This window comes from Capra hircus, chromosome 4, assembly GCF_001704415.2.
Source record: "Capra hircus breed San Clemente chromosome 4, ASM170441v1, whole genome shotgun sequence".
Lineage (NCBI taxonomy): Eukaryota > Metazoa > Chordata > Mammalia > Artiodactyla > Bovidae > Capra > Capra hircus.
Genome location: NC_030811.1, coordinates 59,768,050 through 59,790,987, shown reverse-complemented (window position 1 = coordinate 59,790,987; position 22,938 = coordinate 59,768,050). Strand labels below are relative to the sequence as shown.

Sequence of the window (22,938 nt, the reverse complement as noted above, 5' to 3'; positions counted from 1 at the left end):
ATTTATCCCCTTCATCTGCTTTGGTAACCACAAGTGGCCATGTCTGTGTCTGTGGGTCTATTTCTGTTCTGGGTATAAGTTCATTTACATCATTCATTTTTTTTTTAGATTCCACATATACGTGATATTAAATGATATTTGTCTTCCTCTGTTTGACTTGCTTCACTCAGCATGATAATCTCTAGCCCCATCCATGATGCTGCAAGTGGCATTATTTTATTCTTTTTTATGACTTAGTAGTATTCCATTGGAGAAGGAAATGGCAACCCACTCCAGTATTCTTGCCTGGAGAATCCCAGGGACGGGGGAGCCTGGTGGGCTGCCGTCTGTGGGATCGCACAGAGTCGGACACGACTGAAGCGACTTAGCAGCAGCAGCAGCAGTGTTCCATTGTATCTATGTACCACATCTTCTTTATTCACTGCTCTGTCAATGGACGTTTACGTTGTTTCCATGTCTTGGCCTCTGTAAATAGTGCTGCTATGAACATAGAGGTGCATATGTTTTTTTGAATTATAGTTTTGCGACTTAGCAGCAGCAGCAGCATACTGTTCTCCATAGTGACTGTATCAATTTATAGTCCTACCAACAACACAGGAGGGTTCCTTTTTCCTTCCACCCTCTCCAGCATTGATTATTTGTAGATTTTCATTGATGGCCATTCTGATTGGTGTGAGGTGATACCTGATGTAGTTTCTCTCTTGCAAGGAGGGACAGAGGCCCTTTTCCCCATCCTGGGACCCACAGTACTGAAATGTTGGATTTCATAATGTTTGTTTCAGCAGATGTGTGAACACAAGAAGATTTTATTATGCTTTTGACAACAATTCTTAAAGCCTAAAGAGAGTCTTAAGGGACCACTTCAGTTAAATCCAAAAGGCCAAGTGATTCTAAATTAATGTTTGACCATGACTTTGTTCCAAATAAGACTGTTAAGTGCTTGTCAAGTACAAACATTTTGCTCCTGCTTTGACTTCATATCTTTACGTCTCAAGGCTCTGCAATGATGTTCTGAAGTTTCATTTCCCTTGCTTTCCCTTTATTATAAGAAACTCTTATCTTTACATTTATTATTATATACCTGTATAGAGAGAAGCTCTGAAAATACAAAAGAAATCTCCCGTGGGTATATACATTGGCATCATCACTTGGGCATGGGACTGAAAACACCATGGTCCACCAGAGCTCTAGTAAAGTCATAAAAACTTGTCAGAGCTGTTTCATGGGGGAGGTCATGACCCAGCCTGGTCCCTATCCTGGCCCCTGAAGTAGGCAGGAGGCTACCAGCCTCCAGCTGCTTCTCCAGTGATGCTCTGTCTGTTAGAATGATCTGCTAGACAGGAACTCATTGCTGTAGTTGGATGAAGTCTAAATGCTGCCACAGTGGCTCATGGGATAAACCCACAACAAAGAAAATGCAGAGAACCATGTATGATTGCATTCATTCATTCATTCACTTAACAAGTATGTATTGAGTAACTCCTTCCTGCAAGGTCCCGAGGTGCTGGGACAGGCAGAGAACCAGAGACACTTGGCTGTCCTTGTGCCAGGCTTTAAAGCTGAGATTAGCAGGGATTATCAGGGACTGTGCCAGGTGAGAGGAAGCGCAGGAGGGTGGGTTGTCACAAGAGCACATAGGAGACAACCCAAGCCTGGGGCTTAGGAATTCATACTTTGGAACTGAAAAGTGACTTTAAGGTCATCCAGTTCAAGCTTTTCATTTTGCAGACTGGGCAGTGGCTGGGCTGGATGGTTGATCTCTGGTGCAGAACACTGCTGACCATCCCCTCCCCCTCGCCTGGCTGCTGCACACAGCATGGAGGCAAATCTCAGAGCCACGAAGATTCCTCGAGGCGTGTATCTCATTTTTATAAAATGTTTATATTTCCTGAGAAGAAAAATGCAAGCTCTGGGTGGACAAATATTTTGGAAGACTGTGTATTCAGTGGGTTGAAGAAGCTCTGTTTTCTTTCTTAGCTCTTGACTAATTATTTCAGAAGGAGGTATTTGTTACTTTCTACTTCATGTGACTTTGCTGCTGCTGCTGCTGCTGCTGCTAAGTCGTTTCAGTCGTGTCCAACTCTGTGCGACCCCATAGATGGCAGCCCACCAGGCTCTCCTGTCCCTGGGATTCTCCAGGCAAGAACTCTGGAGTGGGTTGCCATTTCCTTCTCCAATGCATGAAAGTGAAAAGTGAAAGTGAAGTCGCTCAGTCATGTCCAACTCTTAGCGACCCCATGGACTGCAGCCTACCAGGCTCCTCTGTCCATGGGATTTTCCAGGCAAGAGTACTGGAGTGGGGTGCCATCCCTTTCTCCGTCGTGTGACATTATGGGGAAGATAAGTTCATCCGCACAATTGATCTGAATTAATGGATATAAAAAGTTTAAAAAGTCCCCAAATAGATCATTTGCCATGATGTTGGGGGGAGGGGAGCTGCAGGGACAAACACCATGGAAGCAGAGTAGCAAATGTGGAAAACGCAGACCCAGGAGCTAACAGACCCGGGATCAGATTCCCAGGCCATCGCTGGCAAATGTGGCTCCTCAGTCAACTTCTGTCACCCATTCTAAACTTGTTTTTCTCATTTCTAAACCTAAGTTGATAAAATGTCTACATTGTTGAGTTGTTCAGAGGACTTAGTGAAGTAATACATGAAAAGCCCTTAGTATATGTCCTGCACTCAACAAACACTCTGAGAAGTAGTCACTCTTATTATGAGTCGATAACCAGAATTTAGCAAGTTGTCTCACTGTCAACATAGAAATGGTAAGATCGACACTGTGAATATATTCGTTTACACCTCATCTTATCCTGGAGTGTCCAGTACAAGTAGGTGAGGAAGAAAAAGGAAAAGCAGGTAGAGCCAGAAATATGGCTACTGCCTGTCCTGCAAATCTACATCCTTGTTAAAGACTGGTCACAAGCTTTGCTCATGGCTTTCACAGCCAATGCCTGTGTTCAGTGCAGCCTCTGTTCTAGATGAGCACCAGGTCCAGGAAGGAGGCTCGCCAGTCTAGTGGTGCTGTCTGTCCTCTGCGTATGTCATTGGCCTCATTGGGCTTAGACTTGGAATTCTCTTCTGGAGACAGTGCTAGACTTTGAACTGCTCTTCACACACTCATTTATTCTGCCTTGTTTAATCTTCCTCCTTTTATTTATTTACAAAGCTTTTAGCTAGAAATAGAGGAATATTTATCAAAGCAGAGCTAGTGAACCCATGACCTTGACCTCACTGACCCCAAGCTGAGAATGTCAAAGCCCAATTTCAGCCCATGGTTATTACCAGGATTCCCCCAGAGGTCATATCTCATTCACAGAAACACCATGTAGGGATGACATATGTTTTCCTAATATGAATGAAGTCTGCAGCTACTGAGCCCATTTGCGGGAAGGAAGAGGACATCACTTATAAAAAAGAAAAAAGCTATTCCATTTCCCTCATTGCTTAAACATGTTTCGGAGTCCTTGGGGTTCATAACAAGAAAAGGTAACCTGTGTAGCAGCAGATCCACTTATTCTGACCGTCCATCCCCAGAGATGGTTCATAACGGAAGGTGCTATGATGGCAACATCTGGCTCTTACACTGAAAATCATAAATCATCGAGTTCTTTCAGTTATTCCTCCTCTTGGTCCTCATCTCTGCATCTTCATCCCCATTTTAATAGGTAACTCTAGCCTAGGAAAACTATCTTTTAAAGATGCATCTCTAACCTAAGAATTGATGAAATTCCCAGTTTCTCTTTCCCATGATTTCTCCACCTCATTACCCCAACTTGAAGCCAGGAGCAGTGATTTATTGTCATGTGTGACTACCTTGGCTATCTCCCACCTTCTTGTCCGTTCAGAGCAGGGTTCATCAAAGCTGCAATTCTGAGTCCATTCTACAGAAACTGAACGCTGATAATAGGTAATGTTAGTAATCTGAATGCCTGAGATGAGACCCTGTGAGACCCACGTCAGAAAAGCAAATGCGCATAGAGCAAATGCACCAAGCTGTACCGTTGGGGTGGATATCCACACTCAGCTTTAAAACTGGTCAGATGGAACAGGATCAAGTGCCCTGGTATTTGAGGCCATTTAAGTCCAAATACGGAGAAGGCAATGGCACCCCACTCCAGTACTCTTGCCTGGAAAATCCCATGGATGGAAGAGCCTGGTGGGCTGCAGTCCATGAGGTCACTATAGTCGGACACGACTGAGCGACTTCACTTTCACTTTTCCCTTTCATGCATTGGAGAAGGCAATGGCACCCCACTCCAGTGTTCTTGCCTGGAGAATCCCAGGGACAGGGGAGCCTGGTGGGCTGCTGTCTATGGGGTCGCACAGAGTCGGACACGACTGAAGCGACTTAGCAGCAAGTCCAAATATGTATCGACAGCATACCTGGTTAGATGGCCAGACCCTTTCATATCACTTTCTATTCTCTATTTTTTTCTCAGGAGTGAATAGAAGCAGTTTGCACAAGAAACACTTGATTGTGTACTCCTATTCAGGGCTTCACTTCTGTAAGCTGTTTCTCCATCTGTGAGATGGGCCTGATGATATTAATACCTGTTCCCAAAAGTCAGGGGTTCTTTGGTGGGGAGGAGAGAAGAGTGTTAAATGAGCTACATTTGCCTAGTACACTACCTGGCTCATAGCACACACCGACTGAATGTGTAGGGCCTTTCATACCTGGGAACAGAATACCACGTGAGGACAGATTGCCTACGATCCAGAGGGAGCCCAGAGTTAAGGCTGAAGCTTACGAAAAATGTGAGCCTTGACTACAGTGTGTTATGGGCACAAGAAATGTTTGTCCTGAGGAAAGGCGAGAGTATTATCTAAGCAAATCCAGAAACACTTGGCATTCCTGCCCAGCACTTACAGCTCACTTATACTCACACTGTCCCCTTTGGAAGGAAACATTCTTGTTCCCATTTTATGGATGAGGAGAGACTTAGAGGAGCTACATGAAATGCCAGTCATGAGCAGAGCCTAGATGGAAATCCTGGTCTTTTGAGTTTGGGTCAGTGCTTTCAACACTGCTCTGAGGGCTAGATTGTAGGTCTCTCTATACATCCTCAACTAGAAAGACTCTAGCTTTAATATACTGAAACACGAGGGTGCTAACTAAGATTTCACAAGATAAAAAAAATCTCTGCTCTTGGAAAAAAAAAAAGGGTTTACAACCCACTGTACTCATTATTATATCTTTACAGCATAGTACATCTAAAATTACATTGTATTAGCTTGAGACAAGATGCAAATAATCCTTCATTTATGCCCTCATTATCCCAATCTCTATGGGCTAAAATCTCGGATGATATGTTATTCCCCTTTGTAAGTGGTCCTTTGCTTCACCCAACGCTGTTTGCTGTACAATAGTCACCGCATGGTTGTCCAGCACTCCTATTTGGTCAGACTACACATGTAGTCTAGGAGTTTATCTGTCTGCTGTAAGGAGTAGAATATGACCAGAGATTCATTGTCTCAGAAGAACTAAGTGAATTTTTGCATAAATTTGTATCTGTGACTTTATAAAACAAGAGACAAAATGTCTCTGGAGACATCGGTCTAGAAAAACGTCACTGAAGTGATTGGGGCTCTTGTGGGTATTCTGTAAATGTCAGAGAATCTATACAGTTACCACAACAGATAACCCTGTTTACTGATGCTTAATAAATGATTCTCTAAAGCACCAACCTAGGAGGTCTGGGGATGTTCAGGAAAAGATGGAGCTTTTATGCACCTGCCCTCTCTGCCATGGTGCCCTTTCAGCCAAGTGCTATTCTCAAGGTGTGTTGTGGAATATGTGTTTATCCTTTCACAGGGAACTAAAGGAGAAGATTCAGCCAGAAATCTTGGAGCTGATCAAACAACAACGCCTGAACCGCCTCGTAGAAGGGACCTGCTTTAGGAAACTCAACTGCCGGCGGAGGCAAGGTATTGTTTCCAGACCTAAGGAAAGAATAGTGGCCTGCTCCCTAAGGAATCACATGGGTAAGGGTGTTGGTTTCAGGGTCAGCTAAGCAGCATTGTACTCAGAACAAGAATTGCTGTAACTTATTCCAGGTAAGTTTTAATTTCCCATGTAGACTCGGGAGGAATCAAAATCTAAAGTCAGCAGAAGACCCATGGAACTGAAGAGTCACCTGAAGCATTTCATGCCTCGTGTCTGCCAGTAGTGGTCCCACAACAGCCATCATTACCGAGTGTTTACCACGTGCCAGGCTCTCACTTGACCCATGTTAATGCATGTCATCTTCCCAGTAACCTTATGAAGTAGCTACTGTGATTACACCCAGTTTACAGATAGATAAACTAAGGCACTGAGGGAAACTAAAGCAGTGGGGTACAAAGTAACTTGCCCAGTCACAGAAGAGTAGGGATTTAAACTCCAGCATCTCTATGGCCCTAACTTTTAATGATTCACTATGCTGTCAGGAGCGCTAGCATCCACTGTTGGATTTGATCTTGGAATTTTCAGCATGGATGGCCCTTGTTTTCAAATCCTTACTGATTCTCTTCCAGGTCAGAATATTTTATTCATAGTATAAGTAACAGTGAACCGAGGTGGGATAGAATCAGTTTTCATAATCTTGCAAGAGAAATTTCTGACTTGTCTCTATAAATTTTAAGCCCAAAATATTGAGTCCAAATGGGTGCCATTAAACTAGTTCCAGTAGATGGGAAGCATGTCCAGCTGTTTCTTAGCCAGGAAGATAAACTCCTTTGATTGCTTTCTTGACATATGGCTCATTGAAAAGTCAAGGTATTTGTATCATACTGTCCTAGAAACAAATAGAAAATAAAATTGAAATGTAAGATTCAGGGAGAGGTGAAGAGATTGGGGAACAGTCAGGAAAAAGAATAAGCATTAGTAACTGTACCAAGAACAAACATCAGTTATGGCCCTGGAGAAACCCTGGCAGATGTTTTTGAAACCTGATGGATGCCCTGCTTAGACACAGCGCCCGTCCACTAATGACATACATCACTTCACATGTTTATACTGAGCCCATCCTCCTGGCCATTTACTTTTAATGGCTTTGTGCTGAATATTGAGTAAATTCAAAGTATTTCAAATGCAACCATTAAAATCATATTAAGAAATGTCCAAAGGCAGAACTTCCTTGACAAATGAAAATGCAGGTCATTCCCAGGGGATAAGAAACCCTCACTGATGACAGTGAGCTTCAGGCTGGGCCTCAGGAGAGGACAATGGGCAGAATAAGAAAGAGCTGAGTTACAGCTGGGACTGAGAAAGGCTCACAGTAGGAGGAAGGCACTTATCTCTTCCGTTCAGCCATGGAAGGACTGGCTCACTGCTCCTTCTTTGCTGCATCCCCTGCATTTGGGCACCTTCATCAGAGTGGATGCTCCTCCAGGGAAGAGTGTGGTACAGTGAGGAGAACAGGAGCCCTGGAGCCAGATGGAGTGAGCGCCGTCCGGCCTCTTCCTCTGTCCAGCTCCATGACCTTGGGCAGCTGCCCCGTGAAATGGGGACGACAGTGCTTGTCTCCTGAATTTACTGTGAGGAAGAAAATTGGTCGTGAATGCATCTCTTAGAAAGCAGCTAAAAAAAGAAGGGGGCGGGGCGAGGAGGGTAGAAGGTAGTTGCTCTTTTATTCTGGAAGACCCTGTAGGAAAGAACAAGGAGCTAGCTGGGGGCGAGTAGGCTTGGTTCTAGGCTTCTCAACTCTGCGAGGAACCACTTGAGTGTCTTTTGGCAGGACACAGGACCTCCAGGCCTACAGTTTCTCATCCCTGAAGTGGGAGTACAAGATCAGATGATCTGTTATTTCATTAGCTGGATTGTCTGTTGTATGCCTGGATCGCCTCTTTGCCTTTGGCAAAATCAATAGTCAGGGTATATTGCCCACATTAGGTAATTTATAAAGTTTTTATTTACTTGACACTGGGGAGAGAGCACAGAAGTGGGGGAGGGGAAAGGTAGCAAACAGACCCATGCCACCAAATGCCCCCATTCATAGCCAGCTATTGATACAAGTCTTCTGAATATAATGATAATTCAAAGAAGCCAATTTAGCCTTCCAGTCTACTCCAACACAAGACTTCCTTTTCTAGGCTGAAATGAGTAGATTCTATTAGAATAGTTCTGTTTCTAGATGTCATAAATACAGTTTTTTTGGCTAAGAAAGTGTTATTTCCAAATGTTCAACTTTTTCAGTTTTCTAAAAATGAATTACCTAATGAACAAAAAATGATTAGCATCTAGACTATAAATTTATTAGTTAAACTCCCTAGGGAGCATGACCATCTGTGTTTAGTATAAAATCATCCTTCCGAGTGCAGAAAGGAAGGCTTTTTAGGGTTTGGTAAATTGATTTTAAAAATCTGGTGACTAGCTTTGTGTGCTTAAAAATAGAGATTCAAAGCAGACTGTGCTGAAATTGGTTTCCTATCACCCCATCCAAACATTCCATTCAGATTTACACACATTAATGAGGACATGGAGAAGACAATGGCACCCCATTCCAGTACTCTTGCCTGGAGAATCCCATGGATGGAGGAGCCTGGTAGGCTGCAGTCCATGGGGTCGCTAAGAGTCAGACACGACTGAGCGACTTCATTTTCACTTTTCACTTTCCTGCATTGGAGAAAGAAATGGCAACCCACTCCAGTGTTCTTGCCTGGAGAATCCCAGGGACGGGGGAGCTTGGTGGGCTGCTGTCTATGGGGTCGCACAGAGTCGGACACGACTAAAGTGACGCAGCAGCAGCAGCAGCAGCAGCAGCAGGTGTAAAATTATTTGAGAAGTAAAATTATTTCTCAAAGTCCCTTTGAGAAAGGTAAGATATGAGACGGGGACACCCATGAAATATATCTCTGGTTAAAGAGCAAGTACAAAGGGCCCGTGCATGACCACACTCCCTCTAAACTTGTCTGACAGGGAGTTAGACACAGATGAGTGGATTTACATATTAACTTTCTAGGGGAAAGTAGGAAAGAGCCTCCTGTCCCATACAACTGGAAAGGGGAGGCGCAGATGTAGAGCCCTTTATCATGCCATGTTTGGCTAGAAGGTCCCTGAGTTTCTACTTGCCCATCATTCTGTCTGCCTCATTTGCAACTCTGCTGCTTGGTTAGTTCAATAGAGATATATGCAAATGTGGATTTCTGGGGATTTTGACCACAGAAGAACTGAGAAGCAGTAAATCATGGGAGATGCTCCATGCTGCGTTCATGTCCTGCCTCCCTGCCTGTTAGCTGGTTAGCCCTGGGCAACCTAATAAATCTCTCTGTGCTTCTCTTTCCCATCTGTCAAGTGAGGATGTCAGTTTCTACATCAAATTGTTTCGAGAGTTAAATCATGCATGCATAGCACTTAGTCCAGTGCTCAGCACATTGTCAAGCATTCATTAATGATATTTAGTATTTTAATTTATAGTTACTCAGAATATACATTCTTATTTCTTGATGTTTAGATTTTTTTTTGGATGTGGACTATTTTTAAAGTCTTTATTGAATTTGTTACAATATTGTTTCTGTTTTATGTTTTGGTTTTTTGGCCACGAGGCATGTGGGATCTTAGCTCCTCGACCAGGGATTGAACCTGCAGTGGAAAGCAAAGTCTTAACCACTGGACCACCAGGGAAGTCCCTAGAATATAGGTTTTTTAAACATAGGCCATGGACTGGCAGTGACTGTCACGTATCTGCTTCACTCTGTCCTGCACTCACCGTGGAGTGTGAAAGCCTCTCGTCCACAGTCCTTTAAGATATATTTGCCTTGCGTCTGTGTTCCCTGGGCTTCTCAAGAGAGTTAAGATGAAATCTCAGAAGCTGCCTACATGCGAGCCATTATTTGCTTCTTGAGACTCTACAGGCTCGGAACTGCCTCCTATTTTCTTTCCTTTTCAGAGATTAGGGTCTTTCAGAATCACTTGCATTGAATAGTCTTGATTAGAGCCCAGGGCTACACATTGGAGTGTCATTTTCAACAAATCATAGCATGAAATTTCTACTTCTCTTTGAAGACAGTGCCCATTTTGTTGACCAGCATCCCTTCTCTAAGCATTAACTTGACAAATCTAATTTGAAAACCAGGGATGAACAAAACGAGCACCCAGAGGAGTTGGCATGCTCCTGCGCTTCAGCCACAGTTGCTGTACCTGCTTGCCCTTTCATTTCACTCCAAAGACCTGCAGTCAAGTGGTACATTCAGCCCATTTTGGGGCACCGGTTGTTTCTTCCTCTTGGACTTAAGTTTTCTTTTAATATTTCATTAAACCTTATCATAACACATTTTTACAAAAAAAAGCAAATATATATAAAATGTACGTTGTCAAAAGAATAAAAGTCAGATTATTTTCAGGAAAAAAGGCACTTTCCAATAGATCAGAATAACAGATAATCATCCGGTAGTGTGGATGAGAGGGGTTACTGTTAACTGAAAGATACCAAGGTACTGATACTTGAGAGCTGGCTCTGTGAAAGATGAATGACAGGTGCTCTCTCTATGTTTTACTCATATAATTTTTAGTGTTATCTAACAAAGGAACCATAGGAGTCCATAACGATTTTTATAATTTGGCCAAGACTCCATAGCTGATGTGTCAAGGCCAGGTGTGTAACTAAGGTCTGTGGACTCCAAAGCATCAGTTAAGCTAAACCATCTTGAAGATGTCTTCAGGGCTCTGGAGTTATCTTTTGCTGTGAAACGAGAGTCTCCGGGGAGGCAGAATTCTGAATCAAAACAGGAGTCTCTATTCTGAAAAATGTTCAGTGTAGTGAGGAAGATTTGAAAGGCAGAATGACCTTCGTTCTGGATCTGTGGTTGTTGTCTTCCTTCACTGAACTCAAGAATATTTCCCTTTAAAACCATCGGCAGGATCGCTTATGTTTTTGTAACGTGGGAAGGTTTGAAGCAGACCTTCCCCTGAGCACACTGAAGACATTGCACATTGTAGGTTAACCTAGGAAAGACTCAACATCTTAGTGGAAGTGCCATAAGAATTCGCTTTAGTAAAGGTCACTTGTCTCCCAAACACAGGATTCCTGGGGCCCCCTGGGCCAGCAGCCAGCTGCCAGCTGTAGGCTTTGCAAACAAAGCAAGTATGTCCCTGAGTCCGTGATAGAGGCAATCAGGACTCAGTTCCTGCTGTGGCCTGTGCCTCACTTTACAAACCACATTTCCTGATCAACAATGGTAGGTATTATTCAGCTTGCCCATCTGCCCTAAAGACCTGCTGGCCAACTCTGCACTTGTCTGCAGTTTGGATACAAAGACAGGCAGTGAACTGTACTGTTCCGTATGGCTACCTATGGCTATTTGAGTTAATTAAAATTAAATAAAACTCAAAATTTCTTTTCTTACTATTAAATAAAGCAGGTGCAGAGTATTTGCAGTGGTGCAGAAACTTCTATCAAATATTACTGCAAGAATTACAGTTGTCAGGGGTGATTAGCTCCATAATGATCTATGTGACATTGGGAATAACTTTAATCAGCCCTGGAGACCTTCTTATCAGGCTGTGAGCTTTGAAACCAGCCTTTCTCTCTGATTCTTCAAACACACACACATGCGTGAACTCACACACACACACACGCGTGCACTCACACACACACACACAGGGAAAAACGTGAAGCACAAAATTATCTCCATATTTTCAGTTTTTCAGTTTGGGGAATTAAAAATGGCTATTAATGTAGTAACATTTGTAATTGACTGAAAGACCTCCATATTAACTCCTGCTTTCTCTTTAAAGGCTAGTAAACAATCTTTGCTAATGTTCTCACTGCTTCTTGCTAATTGCTTTTAGTGACACAATCCACTCATTCATTGCCCAAAGGGATTGGGGAACTAGTAACATCATGCTGGGTTTTGAAAAGAAAATACATGTTTTGCTTACCATAAAAGAAACTACAAATCAAGCTGCCACCAGTGGCCTACGCTGAAACTGTCTCACCCAACAAGTCAGTGTGCTGTGCTGGCTGGAGCCGGCTTCTCTGCTTCCTTTATAGCTGCTCTGCCTTCAAGACGGACACCCAAGTTATGATGCCTCTAAACCTTCCCAGAGCTAATGACTCCAGCTTTTATCCCGAGGGAGAGACTGGCTCAGCATCCACCCGTTTGTCTATGAATCAGAACAACCTTCCCAAGCCCTTCAGCCCTTTTCCCAATATTCTGTCATCCATCCAAGACTTCTTATTTGATGGGAGGAGCGGAACATCACTCACATTGATGATGCACAGATCTTTTGCTCTCTACCATTTTAGTGGTAGAGAGAGAAAGAGGAACTTCTGTGGGATAAGAGAAGGGGTAATCAGAGGTATAAGGAAAACCGAAAGATAGTGGTGTCTTAAAAGTCCAGAGATTCCAGAGCAGAAGAAGAGGGTGGGACAAATTGGGAAAATTTTTTTACATATACACACTGCGATGTGGAATACAGATAGCTAAAAGGAACTGCTGTATAACACAGGAAACTCAGCTCAGTTGTCCGTGATAACCTAGAGGGGTGAGATGGAGCGGGGTGGCAGGGAGGTGTGGGGGTGGGAGGGAGATTCAACAGGGAAGGGATGTATATATATGTATAGTTGATTCACTTGATTGTACAGCAAAGACTAAAGCAACATTGTAAAGAAATTATACTCCAATAATAAATAAATATATAAATAAATACATACACACCAGGGATTTCCGGTGCCCATGCATGCTCAGTTAAGTCCAACTCTTTTGCAACCGCATGGACTATAGCCTGCCAGGATCCTCTGTCCATGGAATTTTCCAGGCAAGAATACTGGAGTGGATTGCCATTTTCTTCTCCAGGAATCTTCGCAACCCTGGATCAAACCCACGTCTCCTATGTTGGCAGGCAGATTCTTTACCACTGAGATACCTGGGAAGCCCAGGGATTTCGGATCTGAAAACAAAGAAAAAAAAGAAGTCAAGAGAATTTAGTCCTCTGGAAGGAGGAAAATCTGTCAGCTCTACACTGTAGTGTTATTGTAGGTTTCCAGGTAGCCTTTTGTGTTTCTTTAAACAAATAGCAACTACAACATTGCAAAGAAGATGATTATCTTCAACCATCATGATAAGTAGCCACTGATTCCAGTAGTCTCTGAATGTAGAAATATGTTGCACCAGAGATCTTTCCTTTTTCTGTTTTTCCCTGTAGTACAGGCAGAGTTGCTGAGTCACTGTCCATATTTCCCAGACCTGAGACACAAGTGTTTCCACCGTCTTTCTTTAAGTTGCCACTAAGAACTGAGAGAGCTCCTTCTCCTTGAGCTTTTTGGCTTTGTCCTTCATGTTTGCCTTTCATCCTGATGACTTTTGCTATATCCAGCAGAGTCCTGTGAGCACTGTAGGCTCTCTGCAAATAGTCACTGAAGAAACAGACTTAACCTATTAAATAGACAAGCTATGAAAGTATATGCAGCAATTTTTGAAGTGTTGCAGCATTTAGCTCCACAATATATGTTTGTACCACTTAACTTTCTTAACGCTCCCCCAAATATGTTGAGGATGACAGTCTTCTTTGATTATGCCATGTTGACTCCTGGGCTTCATGTTAGCACTGCTAGTCTCTTAAGTTTACCTCAGCTTGAGAAGTGAAGGATTTCTAGAAAGAACAGGCTAAGACCTTACTCAAAATAAGACCAGCATGTCCAAGTGCTACTGCCCACCAACTTCCCTCCCAGCTTTCTGTTACCCTGTTACAGTTGCTCACTTAGCCAAAGTCCCACCTCAGAGGTAGCAGGGGAAGGAAAGCACTATAGCAAGTTTTTCCAGGAAGTTTTTCCAGCTGTGGTCATCACAGTTTATTTAGACAAGGTGGAAAGTCCTTTGGGTTGAAGAGATCTCTATAGTCCATCATGCCAGGCCCCCAAGAACACTGTTGGTTCTCATGGCTGAAGCTTAGACCACTTCTATCAAATTGCAGTTTTCCTATTGTGAATTACAAGTCAAACTCTCAAATATGTTCTCCTCATGGAAAGCTGCCTAATTGAAGTGGTTATGAATTATTCAAGGAATGATTTTATTTTCTCCCTTTGAAATGCCCTCCCTGTGTTGAGTGTATATATATAACAGAATTTTGAAAATTTAGCAATTCCAGATGTTTTCCTAGCCTTCAAATAACATTTTCTTTCCTCTCAAATTTTTCCACTGGAGTTTAGATTTTTTTAAAATATATGGATTGCTGTATACAGCCTACATTCAGGAATTCTCAAACCCTATTTCTACTTGAGAAAGGAATCACAGAGGCATTTTGCTTTTGTGGATCAAGTTGGGTGTTTCCTTTGTTCACTGTGTGACTTTTATCTCCATTTTTAAAACTTGGTTTTCTACTAAAAGAACTGTAGTTAAGACATAATTTTTTGGTGAAAGCAATTTTAGATAAAAGAACAGTTTTGTTAAATGGTATAGAGCGGTTTCTGGTCAGATTGGCTTCAGAACAATTTGTATTGGTAGACACAGTAATGGGGTGAATTGACCCAGGCCACCATGTTTGCCAACTACGTAATTGCACAAAGGGTTTACAGGTCACGGATGTTTTGTGACTTACACATCTTGACTGAGCCCTTTTGGGTCTTCATGTATCAATTTAGCCATAGCAACTGTGCAACTTCTCCATGGCAGGCATTGTGCCAAGGGATCGGTCCAGTGCAGCCGTGAAGGCCGTGGCTGTCGTCGGAGCACCCTGGCTTTCCACACTGTCGGGACTGTTGCGTGTCCTGGAGTCTTCTTCTTTGGTTAATAACTGTTCCTCATGTCCGCACTAGGCAAGTTGCTTGCCTAAGCTCTATGGCAGATAATGGGAATACTAAGGGATTTATGAGGGCACCAATCATCAAAGGAGACACTGGAGCAGCTAAGAGGGTGGGGAGAGTCCCCTTGGCTGCAGTAATCACAGAGGGCTTCCCAGAGAAGGCAGCGTCTCCCCCCACCCTGAGAGCTACACAAAGATCACTATCACAATTTAAGTTTCTTATCTAGCAAAAGCACTCTTTACCTCCTTCTCACTACCTCACAAGCTCATTCAAAACTTGTTATTACATTTTGGGGGAGCAGATGAAGTTAAGCTGAGGGAGTTATTTATAAGGATGATCCTAAGGTACTCATCAAGCCTATTCAAGAGAGCTAAACTCTACAGATTAGAGAGGAGATGAATGTGACATCTTCATTCTTGGATACATTTCTGACTTGGGGTGGTTCCTCATGAATCCCACCTCTTGTGTATGGATTACTAGCATCCTAATAATATATTCATGATTAGTTTGTGTGTGCAGGCCTCAGGGGTGAAGGCTTTACTATGCCAGCTGAGATATGGCACAAACATCTCAATAGTCTTAGAATCTCACAGAGGGAAGTAGAAGCAGAAAAATTCTGAGAAAGCTCTTTTTTCTTCATCTCTCTCCCTACTTTGTCAGGCCTAACTGAATAATTAATCATGCCTTCCTCATTATAGATATTGATGAAATACTCCTCTGGAAGTCACCACCTCAGACTTGTTGCCATTGTCCTCAAAGGATCTGGTAACTTTCCCAGTGTCACCAAATGTCTACCTGGAAGGACAGGAGCTAACTGCATACAAAAATTGAGAAGGGACCGACTGCCAGGGCTCTTAGAATTCATCCCTTTCTGAAGATTTAAAATCAAAGAAACTGCCTATTCTGTCAGGAAAGGCTCTGAGGAAATAAGGATGTCAATATTTTTTGAAAATCAGAATCACTTACCTGGTAAATCTGTGTTTTCTCTTTTTCTTTTTGTCCTTCCCTCAGACAAGTTTTGGTATTGTCGGCTTTCACCAAACCACAAGGTCCTGCACTATGGAGATCTGGAAGAAAGTCCCCAGGGAGAAGTGCCCCATGATTCCTTGCAGGACAAACGTAAGTGTCTCTTCTGTGTAGGAGGCCTGAGTTTTGGTTGGTTGGTTGTTTCCTGGTCACAGAATATCATACAGAAAGACTATTAACCTAAGTGAACCCACTGGGCGTGGCCCACCTTGCTGTTAGTCCTGGCCTGAGCCATCTCATCAAGCACAAGACCTTGGTGGATTTGTGGTTTGGGAAAGGAATACTCACCCATCTGTCCTGAAAGATACAAATCTGGAGTTCCAACATCCACTTTTATATTTCTTGTCCACGTGCTGTTCTAAGAAACAAAACCAGAATAAACCTGATTGTCAGCTGTCTTTTTCTGATGATCCAAAATAATCTCACCTGAATTGTGTGTTTGATACCCTGCCACTTTTATTCATTATAGTTGACTGAATGGTGGCTCAGTGGTAAAGAACTCGCCTGCCAATGCAGGAGACAAGGGTTCGATCCCTTGGTCAGGAAGATCCCCTGGAGAAGGGAATGGCTACCCACTCCAGTATTCTTGCCTGGGAAATGCCATGGACAGAGGAGCCTGGCGGGCTACAGTCCATGGGGTCACAAAAGAGTCAGACATGACTTAACAACTAAACAACAACAAGGTATATAAATTAAACAAAGTATTATGGAAACATTAAAATACATAAAGGTAGGGACTTCCCTGGCAGCCCAGTGGCTAACACTCCATGCTTCCAATGCAGGGGGTGTATGTTTGATCCCTGGATGGGGAACTAAGATCCCATGTACCGCATGGCCCCCCCAAAATTTTTTTAATACACAAAGGTAATGAATTAATTTGGAAGAGAAATGAGATAAAGTTAAACATAGCGTCAGAGGATATCTCAGGTAGAGAAATCAAACAGTGAGGAAAAAGTAAAGACACTTTAAAATAACTTTTTAGAGTCACCTTGACCCTACCATGAGTCATATAATTCACAGATAAAATCCTTACCCCTAGATCCTGGCACCTCCCCAAAATCGCCCCAGGGCCCATGGAAGTCCAAGCTGTACTGTCTTCCTTGCAGCTCTTAGCCATCACAGGGGAAAATAAACCACGAGCAGCAAATTCCTGACACACTCAGGCTCTAGGCTGACATATCAGACAGACAACCTGGAATATTCTCTCTTCCTCCAGCTTAAAAATGGGACAGTCTGGTCCTTGTAGTGTCATTTAGTTCAGAAAGCAATCTTATTTCATGGGAGCATTGCCTCCTCAGCCCATGTTATTGCCATTGTTAATAGGAAAGGAAAGAAATCTGAAACCCAGTACTGCAGAGTCTGGGACAGTGTCTATACATACTTTCCTGTTGTGGGGTCATTCTAGGCCTCTGTTTTTGTGATAAGGACCCTCCCTTTAAGTCTCAGAAAACCTCCATCCCACCACGGACAAGCTAGAACAGTGGTTCTCAGACTGTGTTCCTTGGACCATTCACAGCAGCAGCATCACCTGGGAACTTACAGAAATGCAGATTCTAAGATCCTCCCTCCCAGACTTGATGAATCGGAAATTCTGGGAATGGAGCAGCAGTCTCTGGGTTCATGGGACCTCCAGGTGATTCTCATGTGCATTTAAAGTGAGAACTGCAGGGCTAGATATTGTCTGATATGTTTCCCAGTGGGTCCCTAAATTTGGCTTTCACCAATACATAAAAATTTTAAAAGAATAAAAAACTGAGTGGATAGTGGGTTGCCAACTTCAGGTTTTGGCAAGGAAAAAAAGAAAAGCTATTAAAAAAGAAAATCTAACTAAAATTTAATATCACATTCCCTTCATTTTAAAAACTCGATCACACAAAAAAGGAAAGACCAGAAAGGCCTAACCTTGGAATAAAGGACAGTCCCTTGCACTAAATTAGCTGTATGAAAATCTCATGGCATTTCTAAAAATGAGTGTCTTCATTTTCCTGTCTTTGCTATTAACTGGTGAAAAATTCACTGAGAATCCTCTCTCATGAGCTCAAAAGAACTGTGCAAAGGCCAGCCACTTGGAATCAGAGCTTTAAGGTGGTAAAATGAAGCGTTTGAGGTACTGTTGGCCGTAGCAACCAGAAACTCTCTACAGACTCTCCCACTGCCTCTCTCTTAACTTGGCCAGGAAATAGAGAAAGTGGTCTGGGCCGGAAAAAAGAAAACACATCTGGGTTCAATCTTGACCCACATGGCCCAGTGAGTCGGCTCCCCCACGCACTGATTGTATTCTTTATCCCCATATTTATAGGGATCTATTCCATTTCTCAACCCATAGATTGCAGTTTAAATGGAGCACTCTCATTCTAGCTGGCTCTGCTGCTTAGGAAGTCAGTAGCTCTCCCCCTAGAGAAGGTCAGGGCGTGGACAGCACCTAAGCCTTGTGTAGGGGCCGTCTCTAGACTGTCCACAAGCTGATGACCCCAAGCTCTACCAAGGCCTGCATCCCCAAGGACTGGAAACTGGAGTGCCGATGCCAGGGAGAGCCAGCTTGCCAGGGTGGTTGCAGAAGAGCCAGGACAGAGCTGCGGATCTCTGGAGAGCTTCTGGTCATGGCCGTGATGCTTGTTCAGAGAACGCACTGCAGCAGTCCCTTCCGGCTGTGGCTCTGAAATTCCTGTCCGCCCTTTCCCCTGTGGCCTTAGAAATCTAGGAATTCAGAGTTCCAGAAGAGGTGCTCTACAGTCTACCCATTGTAAGATAAACCAAGAATGCATCCTGTGCAGGTGTTCGTGTGTAGATGTGTGTGTATTAAAGAGATTATATCTGGGTGCCAGGTGGGCCAGGGAGGAGGAATATTCATGTAATGAAATCAGATGACGCTGTTTTGTGCAGGAAGTGAGAAGGTCCCAGCCTAGGAAACCAAAGTTTGCTGCTTCAGGCCTGCCACCTGGTTTGCATTTAATTCCATTTCTGCATTCTGCCTGGAGCAAAATAATCCATCCTCTTGGAGCCCTTCAAAGTCAAAAACCTCATTCCACTAGAAAAATGAGCTGTTCCTTTAATTAATTTCAAGTGCCATAGCTCTTGCCATGTACGATTGCCCTCTCTTGAGACCAACGGGAAAATTGTCTTCCACCCCTTAAGTTAACCAGCTGAATATTGAGATATTGATGAATCAAACAGTGTAATTGAACCCTCTTAATCCAGAGAGTGCAAGTGGAGATTGAGGGCTACTCAGCTGTCTTCGTGCCTAAAAGTTTAGCAAATCTCTTCTCTCATATTCCTTTTGTTTGGCAGGAAACACGGCCCTTGAAAAGTCCACATCTCTTTAGCTCCCTTCGCCCCACATTCCTCCCATCAGGCATGCAGACTCTCATCACCCCGCTACAACCAGACTCCACTGCTTTCCAGCAGCGCCCCCACCTCTCAGAACCACCCTTTGAGAGAATCTAGGCCAGCGCTCTTCACTCCTGCATCAAAGGGGCCGGGAGGAGAGGGCTCAGTCCCTCACACAAGACCATTAAGCCTCTTACCACAGAGGAGAGGAGCGGCGGCCAGAGCAAAGCAGAGTGGGGCGATTTGGGTCACTGAAGCATGCTAAGTAATTCAGGGCCCTCAATCTACAAAGAGAATTAACTCTGATTATTGATAATAAGAATAATTGCAAATAATATATTTGGAGTGCTTACTCTATACCAGGCACTGTGCTAAGAGCTCTACATAATAACAAATTATCCTCCCCATGACTTGAAGCGGTAGATACCATTGCCCTTCTTTTACAGATTAGGAAACAGAGGTACACAAAAATTAAGTAACCTGTTGAAGGCCACATGTCTAGTAAATAACAGAGCAAAGACCTGAGTGCAGCTATCCAACCCCCGGTCCAGATTTTTACCCACAAGGAAGCTTATGCTCTAAGAACTTAAGCCCAAAGTGGTATAGCCAGTAGGTGCATCTAGAATTCAAATCCAGGCTCTGTGATTCTTCCAGCCACTCCAGACTGCCCAGTTAGAGGCCAGATCCTCTACTGAACTGTCCTGGGATCAGCCTGCCCCTCCTCTGTATCTCTGCCACAGCGGAGCTATGTATACAGCAAGTGATCATGGCTTACTGGCTAGTTCCTGGAGTGATTTCTGCCTCCATTTACTGGCTTCCTGAGGTGATTTCTGCCTCAACTTTTTCGTTCCCAAGGGTGAAAGCCAGAACAATTTTTATCATGATGGCCACATTTACTTTTTCAGTGGCATTTCTGTTATAAATCACAATTAAAATTTCTCCCACAAATATTAGCCATTAAAGAGCTTCCTGAACATATCTGAAGTGATAACCACTTCCAGGGCTGTGTCTGACATGTGTTTAGCATGATCTCGGGAGCTGACACCTTCCAAACATAGGAGAAAATCATGGCCTAGCAAGAGACCATGGAATAGAAGAAAAAGCAGCTGTCTCAGCTCTGTCCCTCACTAGCTGTGTGACGTATTTCTTCTCTTTAGGCCTCAGTCCTCCCATCTATAAAATGGAAATGTTGGATTAGATTGTCTCAATCCAGCTCAAACTGAAAATGGCACTGAAAGATATGAGGGCAGGCCGCAAGGAGTTAGAGTGGGGGCTAGGGAACCAATGGTGACCTTTGTGGTTCTCATATCTCTGAACCCCACTTTATTATGCTGCTCCCACATGAAAAAAAGACCTGATGGAAATGGTCCTATTTTGAAGTAATCAAGAGCCCTCTGTCACCTCCTAGAGTATAGATTCCAAATGTGTGAGTCCAGCTCTGCTGGTGGGTGACATTTTGGCCTTTCCAATGCCTAATTTTCCAGTGCATCCAACAACAAACTCTGCAAAGGACAATCTTTAGATTTTTAGAATTTTGTGTTTTCCTTTTAGCCACAATCCTGTGAGAAATACAGCAGCTTTTCCCCTTGACAGGGGTGATGCATATGAAACATGAAATATGGACTGCCACCAGCGCAGTGGAAGCATGCCTTTTCTCCCCTGCTACCTTCTTATTAGAGATTCTAAAGACTGCTCCCACAACAGACCTTCATGTTCCCCTTGTCCTATTCCACGTGATGGGTTTTCAAAGCCAAGGGGTAGCTTACTATTTACCGGTCATAGACACGCTCTCTCAGTCACGGAGCACGTTACATATTTGAACAGCAGAAGACTTTCTAGGAGGTGCTTGCTACTCAAACTCCATCTAAAGCTTGAGAAGGGTTTTGGAGCTTGTACATTAATTACATCACAAATTCACTTCAGTGGTACATCTTCCACTGAAAAGTAAACACTTAAGTAAACCCAACTTCCCAAAGTGCCAAGTATTTCCTCCCTGAATAGCAAGTAGGTAGCCAGGTTGGCCACTGAGAACAGGGTTGATTGTTGGTTATGAAAATGGATTTGAGAAGAGCTGAAGTCAGTGGCTGTGATCAAAGGAAAGTTCAGGAATCACAGGGACTGTCTGCAAGAAGATGCCGATCCCGAGCAGCAAGGTAGGGGAGGAAGGGGGTCTGAGGTCAAGGGTCAGGCCACTCAGAAGAGGCTGCATTGCCATTAAGCTTCAGGAATAAATAACCCCCCAGACCTCGCTGGCTCACAACAGGAGTTTATTTCTCACTCCTCAGTTATATAACTGACATGTGCCTTCAAAGGACTGCTCTGCATGATCACAGGGACACAGGCTGACGGCTGCTCTGACATCCCAGAGCTGCACCATCTGGAGGGACCACGTGGCCTGATCAGTCCCTGCTGCTGGGAAAGAGAGGCTGATGGACGTGGGCTTCTCACTGCCTCAGCCAGAAAAAGAGCCAGGCCATCTCCTCTCGTGTTTCATTACCAGAGCTAATCATTATCCAGCCCCACCTAAATGCAAAAGTTGCTGAGAAGCATGGTCTTCCATGTGCCCAGAATTGTTATTAGTGAGAACAAGTCCTATCTACCAAGGAATCTAGAACCAGGAGTCCAAGCTAGAGGAGCCCATGTGGTAGGACCGAGAGCAGGGGATGCCGTCAGAGAATCCTAGAAGATTTCATCACAGCACCACTCTTCGCTAGGGTTCGAGAGAGCTCTGGAGGTATCATGGATTTGGACAGTTCTTAGCAACTTTGGGGTACCCGGAAAATGTTAGCTTTTAAAGAGCCTTCCTGTTATATCATTTTGATATTCTACATATTTTATAATTTTATCTTCATCTAAATGTCACCCCCAGAACCCAATGCCCCAATAAAAGTAGGTGAACTTTAATTGTGAAATCTCTCATTATCTTCGTCATTGGAGGAGTCCAAGGAATTGATGAATCAAAGCTTCTGCACATCCTAACTGAGCCCCTAGAGTCCCTTGAGGGACTGAAAGATTAGGAGTTGGAAAGGGACAGATAACTCTGCAGTTTTTAAAATTAAGTTTCCAAACCATCCTGCAGCCTTCTCTCCATCAGATGATCTTAACAAAAGCATTAAGGGCAAAAGCCTTTCCATATCTTTTATCTTCCCACAAGTCCTGAATAAGATGATAGATAACATCATTTTATCTAACTGCATTATTCTCAGGATTTCCAAGATAAGTGCCAGCTACCATTTCCCTAACAGAAAGGAATGTTCCCTTTATTTAATTGAGTTTAGTTTTGTTGTCCATAAACTAGGAATAACAAAACCTGCCTCACAGAATGGTTGTGAGAATTAGTGAGATGGCAAGAGGGAGAATTTGGAAAGTGAGAGTTCAGAATGGTTTATGTTCAGATAGATTTTTTTGTCATAGGGTTACCTCCCCTTATTATCCAAAACTCAGAAACTAAAGTGATGTCACTACTATAGTAAGAGATACCAGTCTACAGGAAGCACTTGGCATTTGCTCCAGGCACGTAGATGTCTTCCATAAAATCAGTATCAGTACCACTATTACTTATTATCATTATTGTTTCTTCTAATGCCATCACTTTTAACACAACTATGATGGGTTTTTTATTGTTGTGTGCAATCTTTTTTTTTTTTAGGTATTTCTTTTCTTGAAACAAATTCTACTTATGAACATAGATTTTTCTCCCCAGGAATGCTTTCTACCAGAATATTAAGAGTATATTTTAGTTCCTTGTCCTGGAGCCTGCCTGACTTCTCTCTCTTTTCATCTCTTTTCTCTTCCTGCTATAGTGTCTGGGAATGGTTGCTGTACCAACAGACTCGATGATGCTTACTCTTGCTGTTTCAT

The 22,938-nt window shown here is 43.3% G+C and overlaps 1 protein-coding gene across 6 annotated transcripts in view; it reads left to right on the top strand.

Moving 5' to 3' along the window:
- ELMO1 (engulfment and cell motility 1) overlaps nucleotides 1-22,938 on the top strand; it is a 580,426-nt gene that overhangs the window by 541,628 nt on the left and 15,860 nt on the right. For all 6 annotated transcript variants that reach the window (XM_018047160.1, XM_018047159.1, XM_018047158.1 and 3 more), the window contains 2 exons: nucleotides 5,817-5,929; nucleotides 15,736-15,843. In XM_018047160.1, the coding sequence (XP_017902649.1) occupies nucleotides 5,817-5,929; nucleotides 15,736-15,843 (221 nt within the window). The remainder of the gene's footprint in view (nucleotides 1-5,816; nucleotides 5,930-15,735; nucleotides 15,844-22,938) is intronic.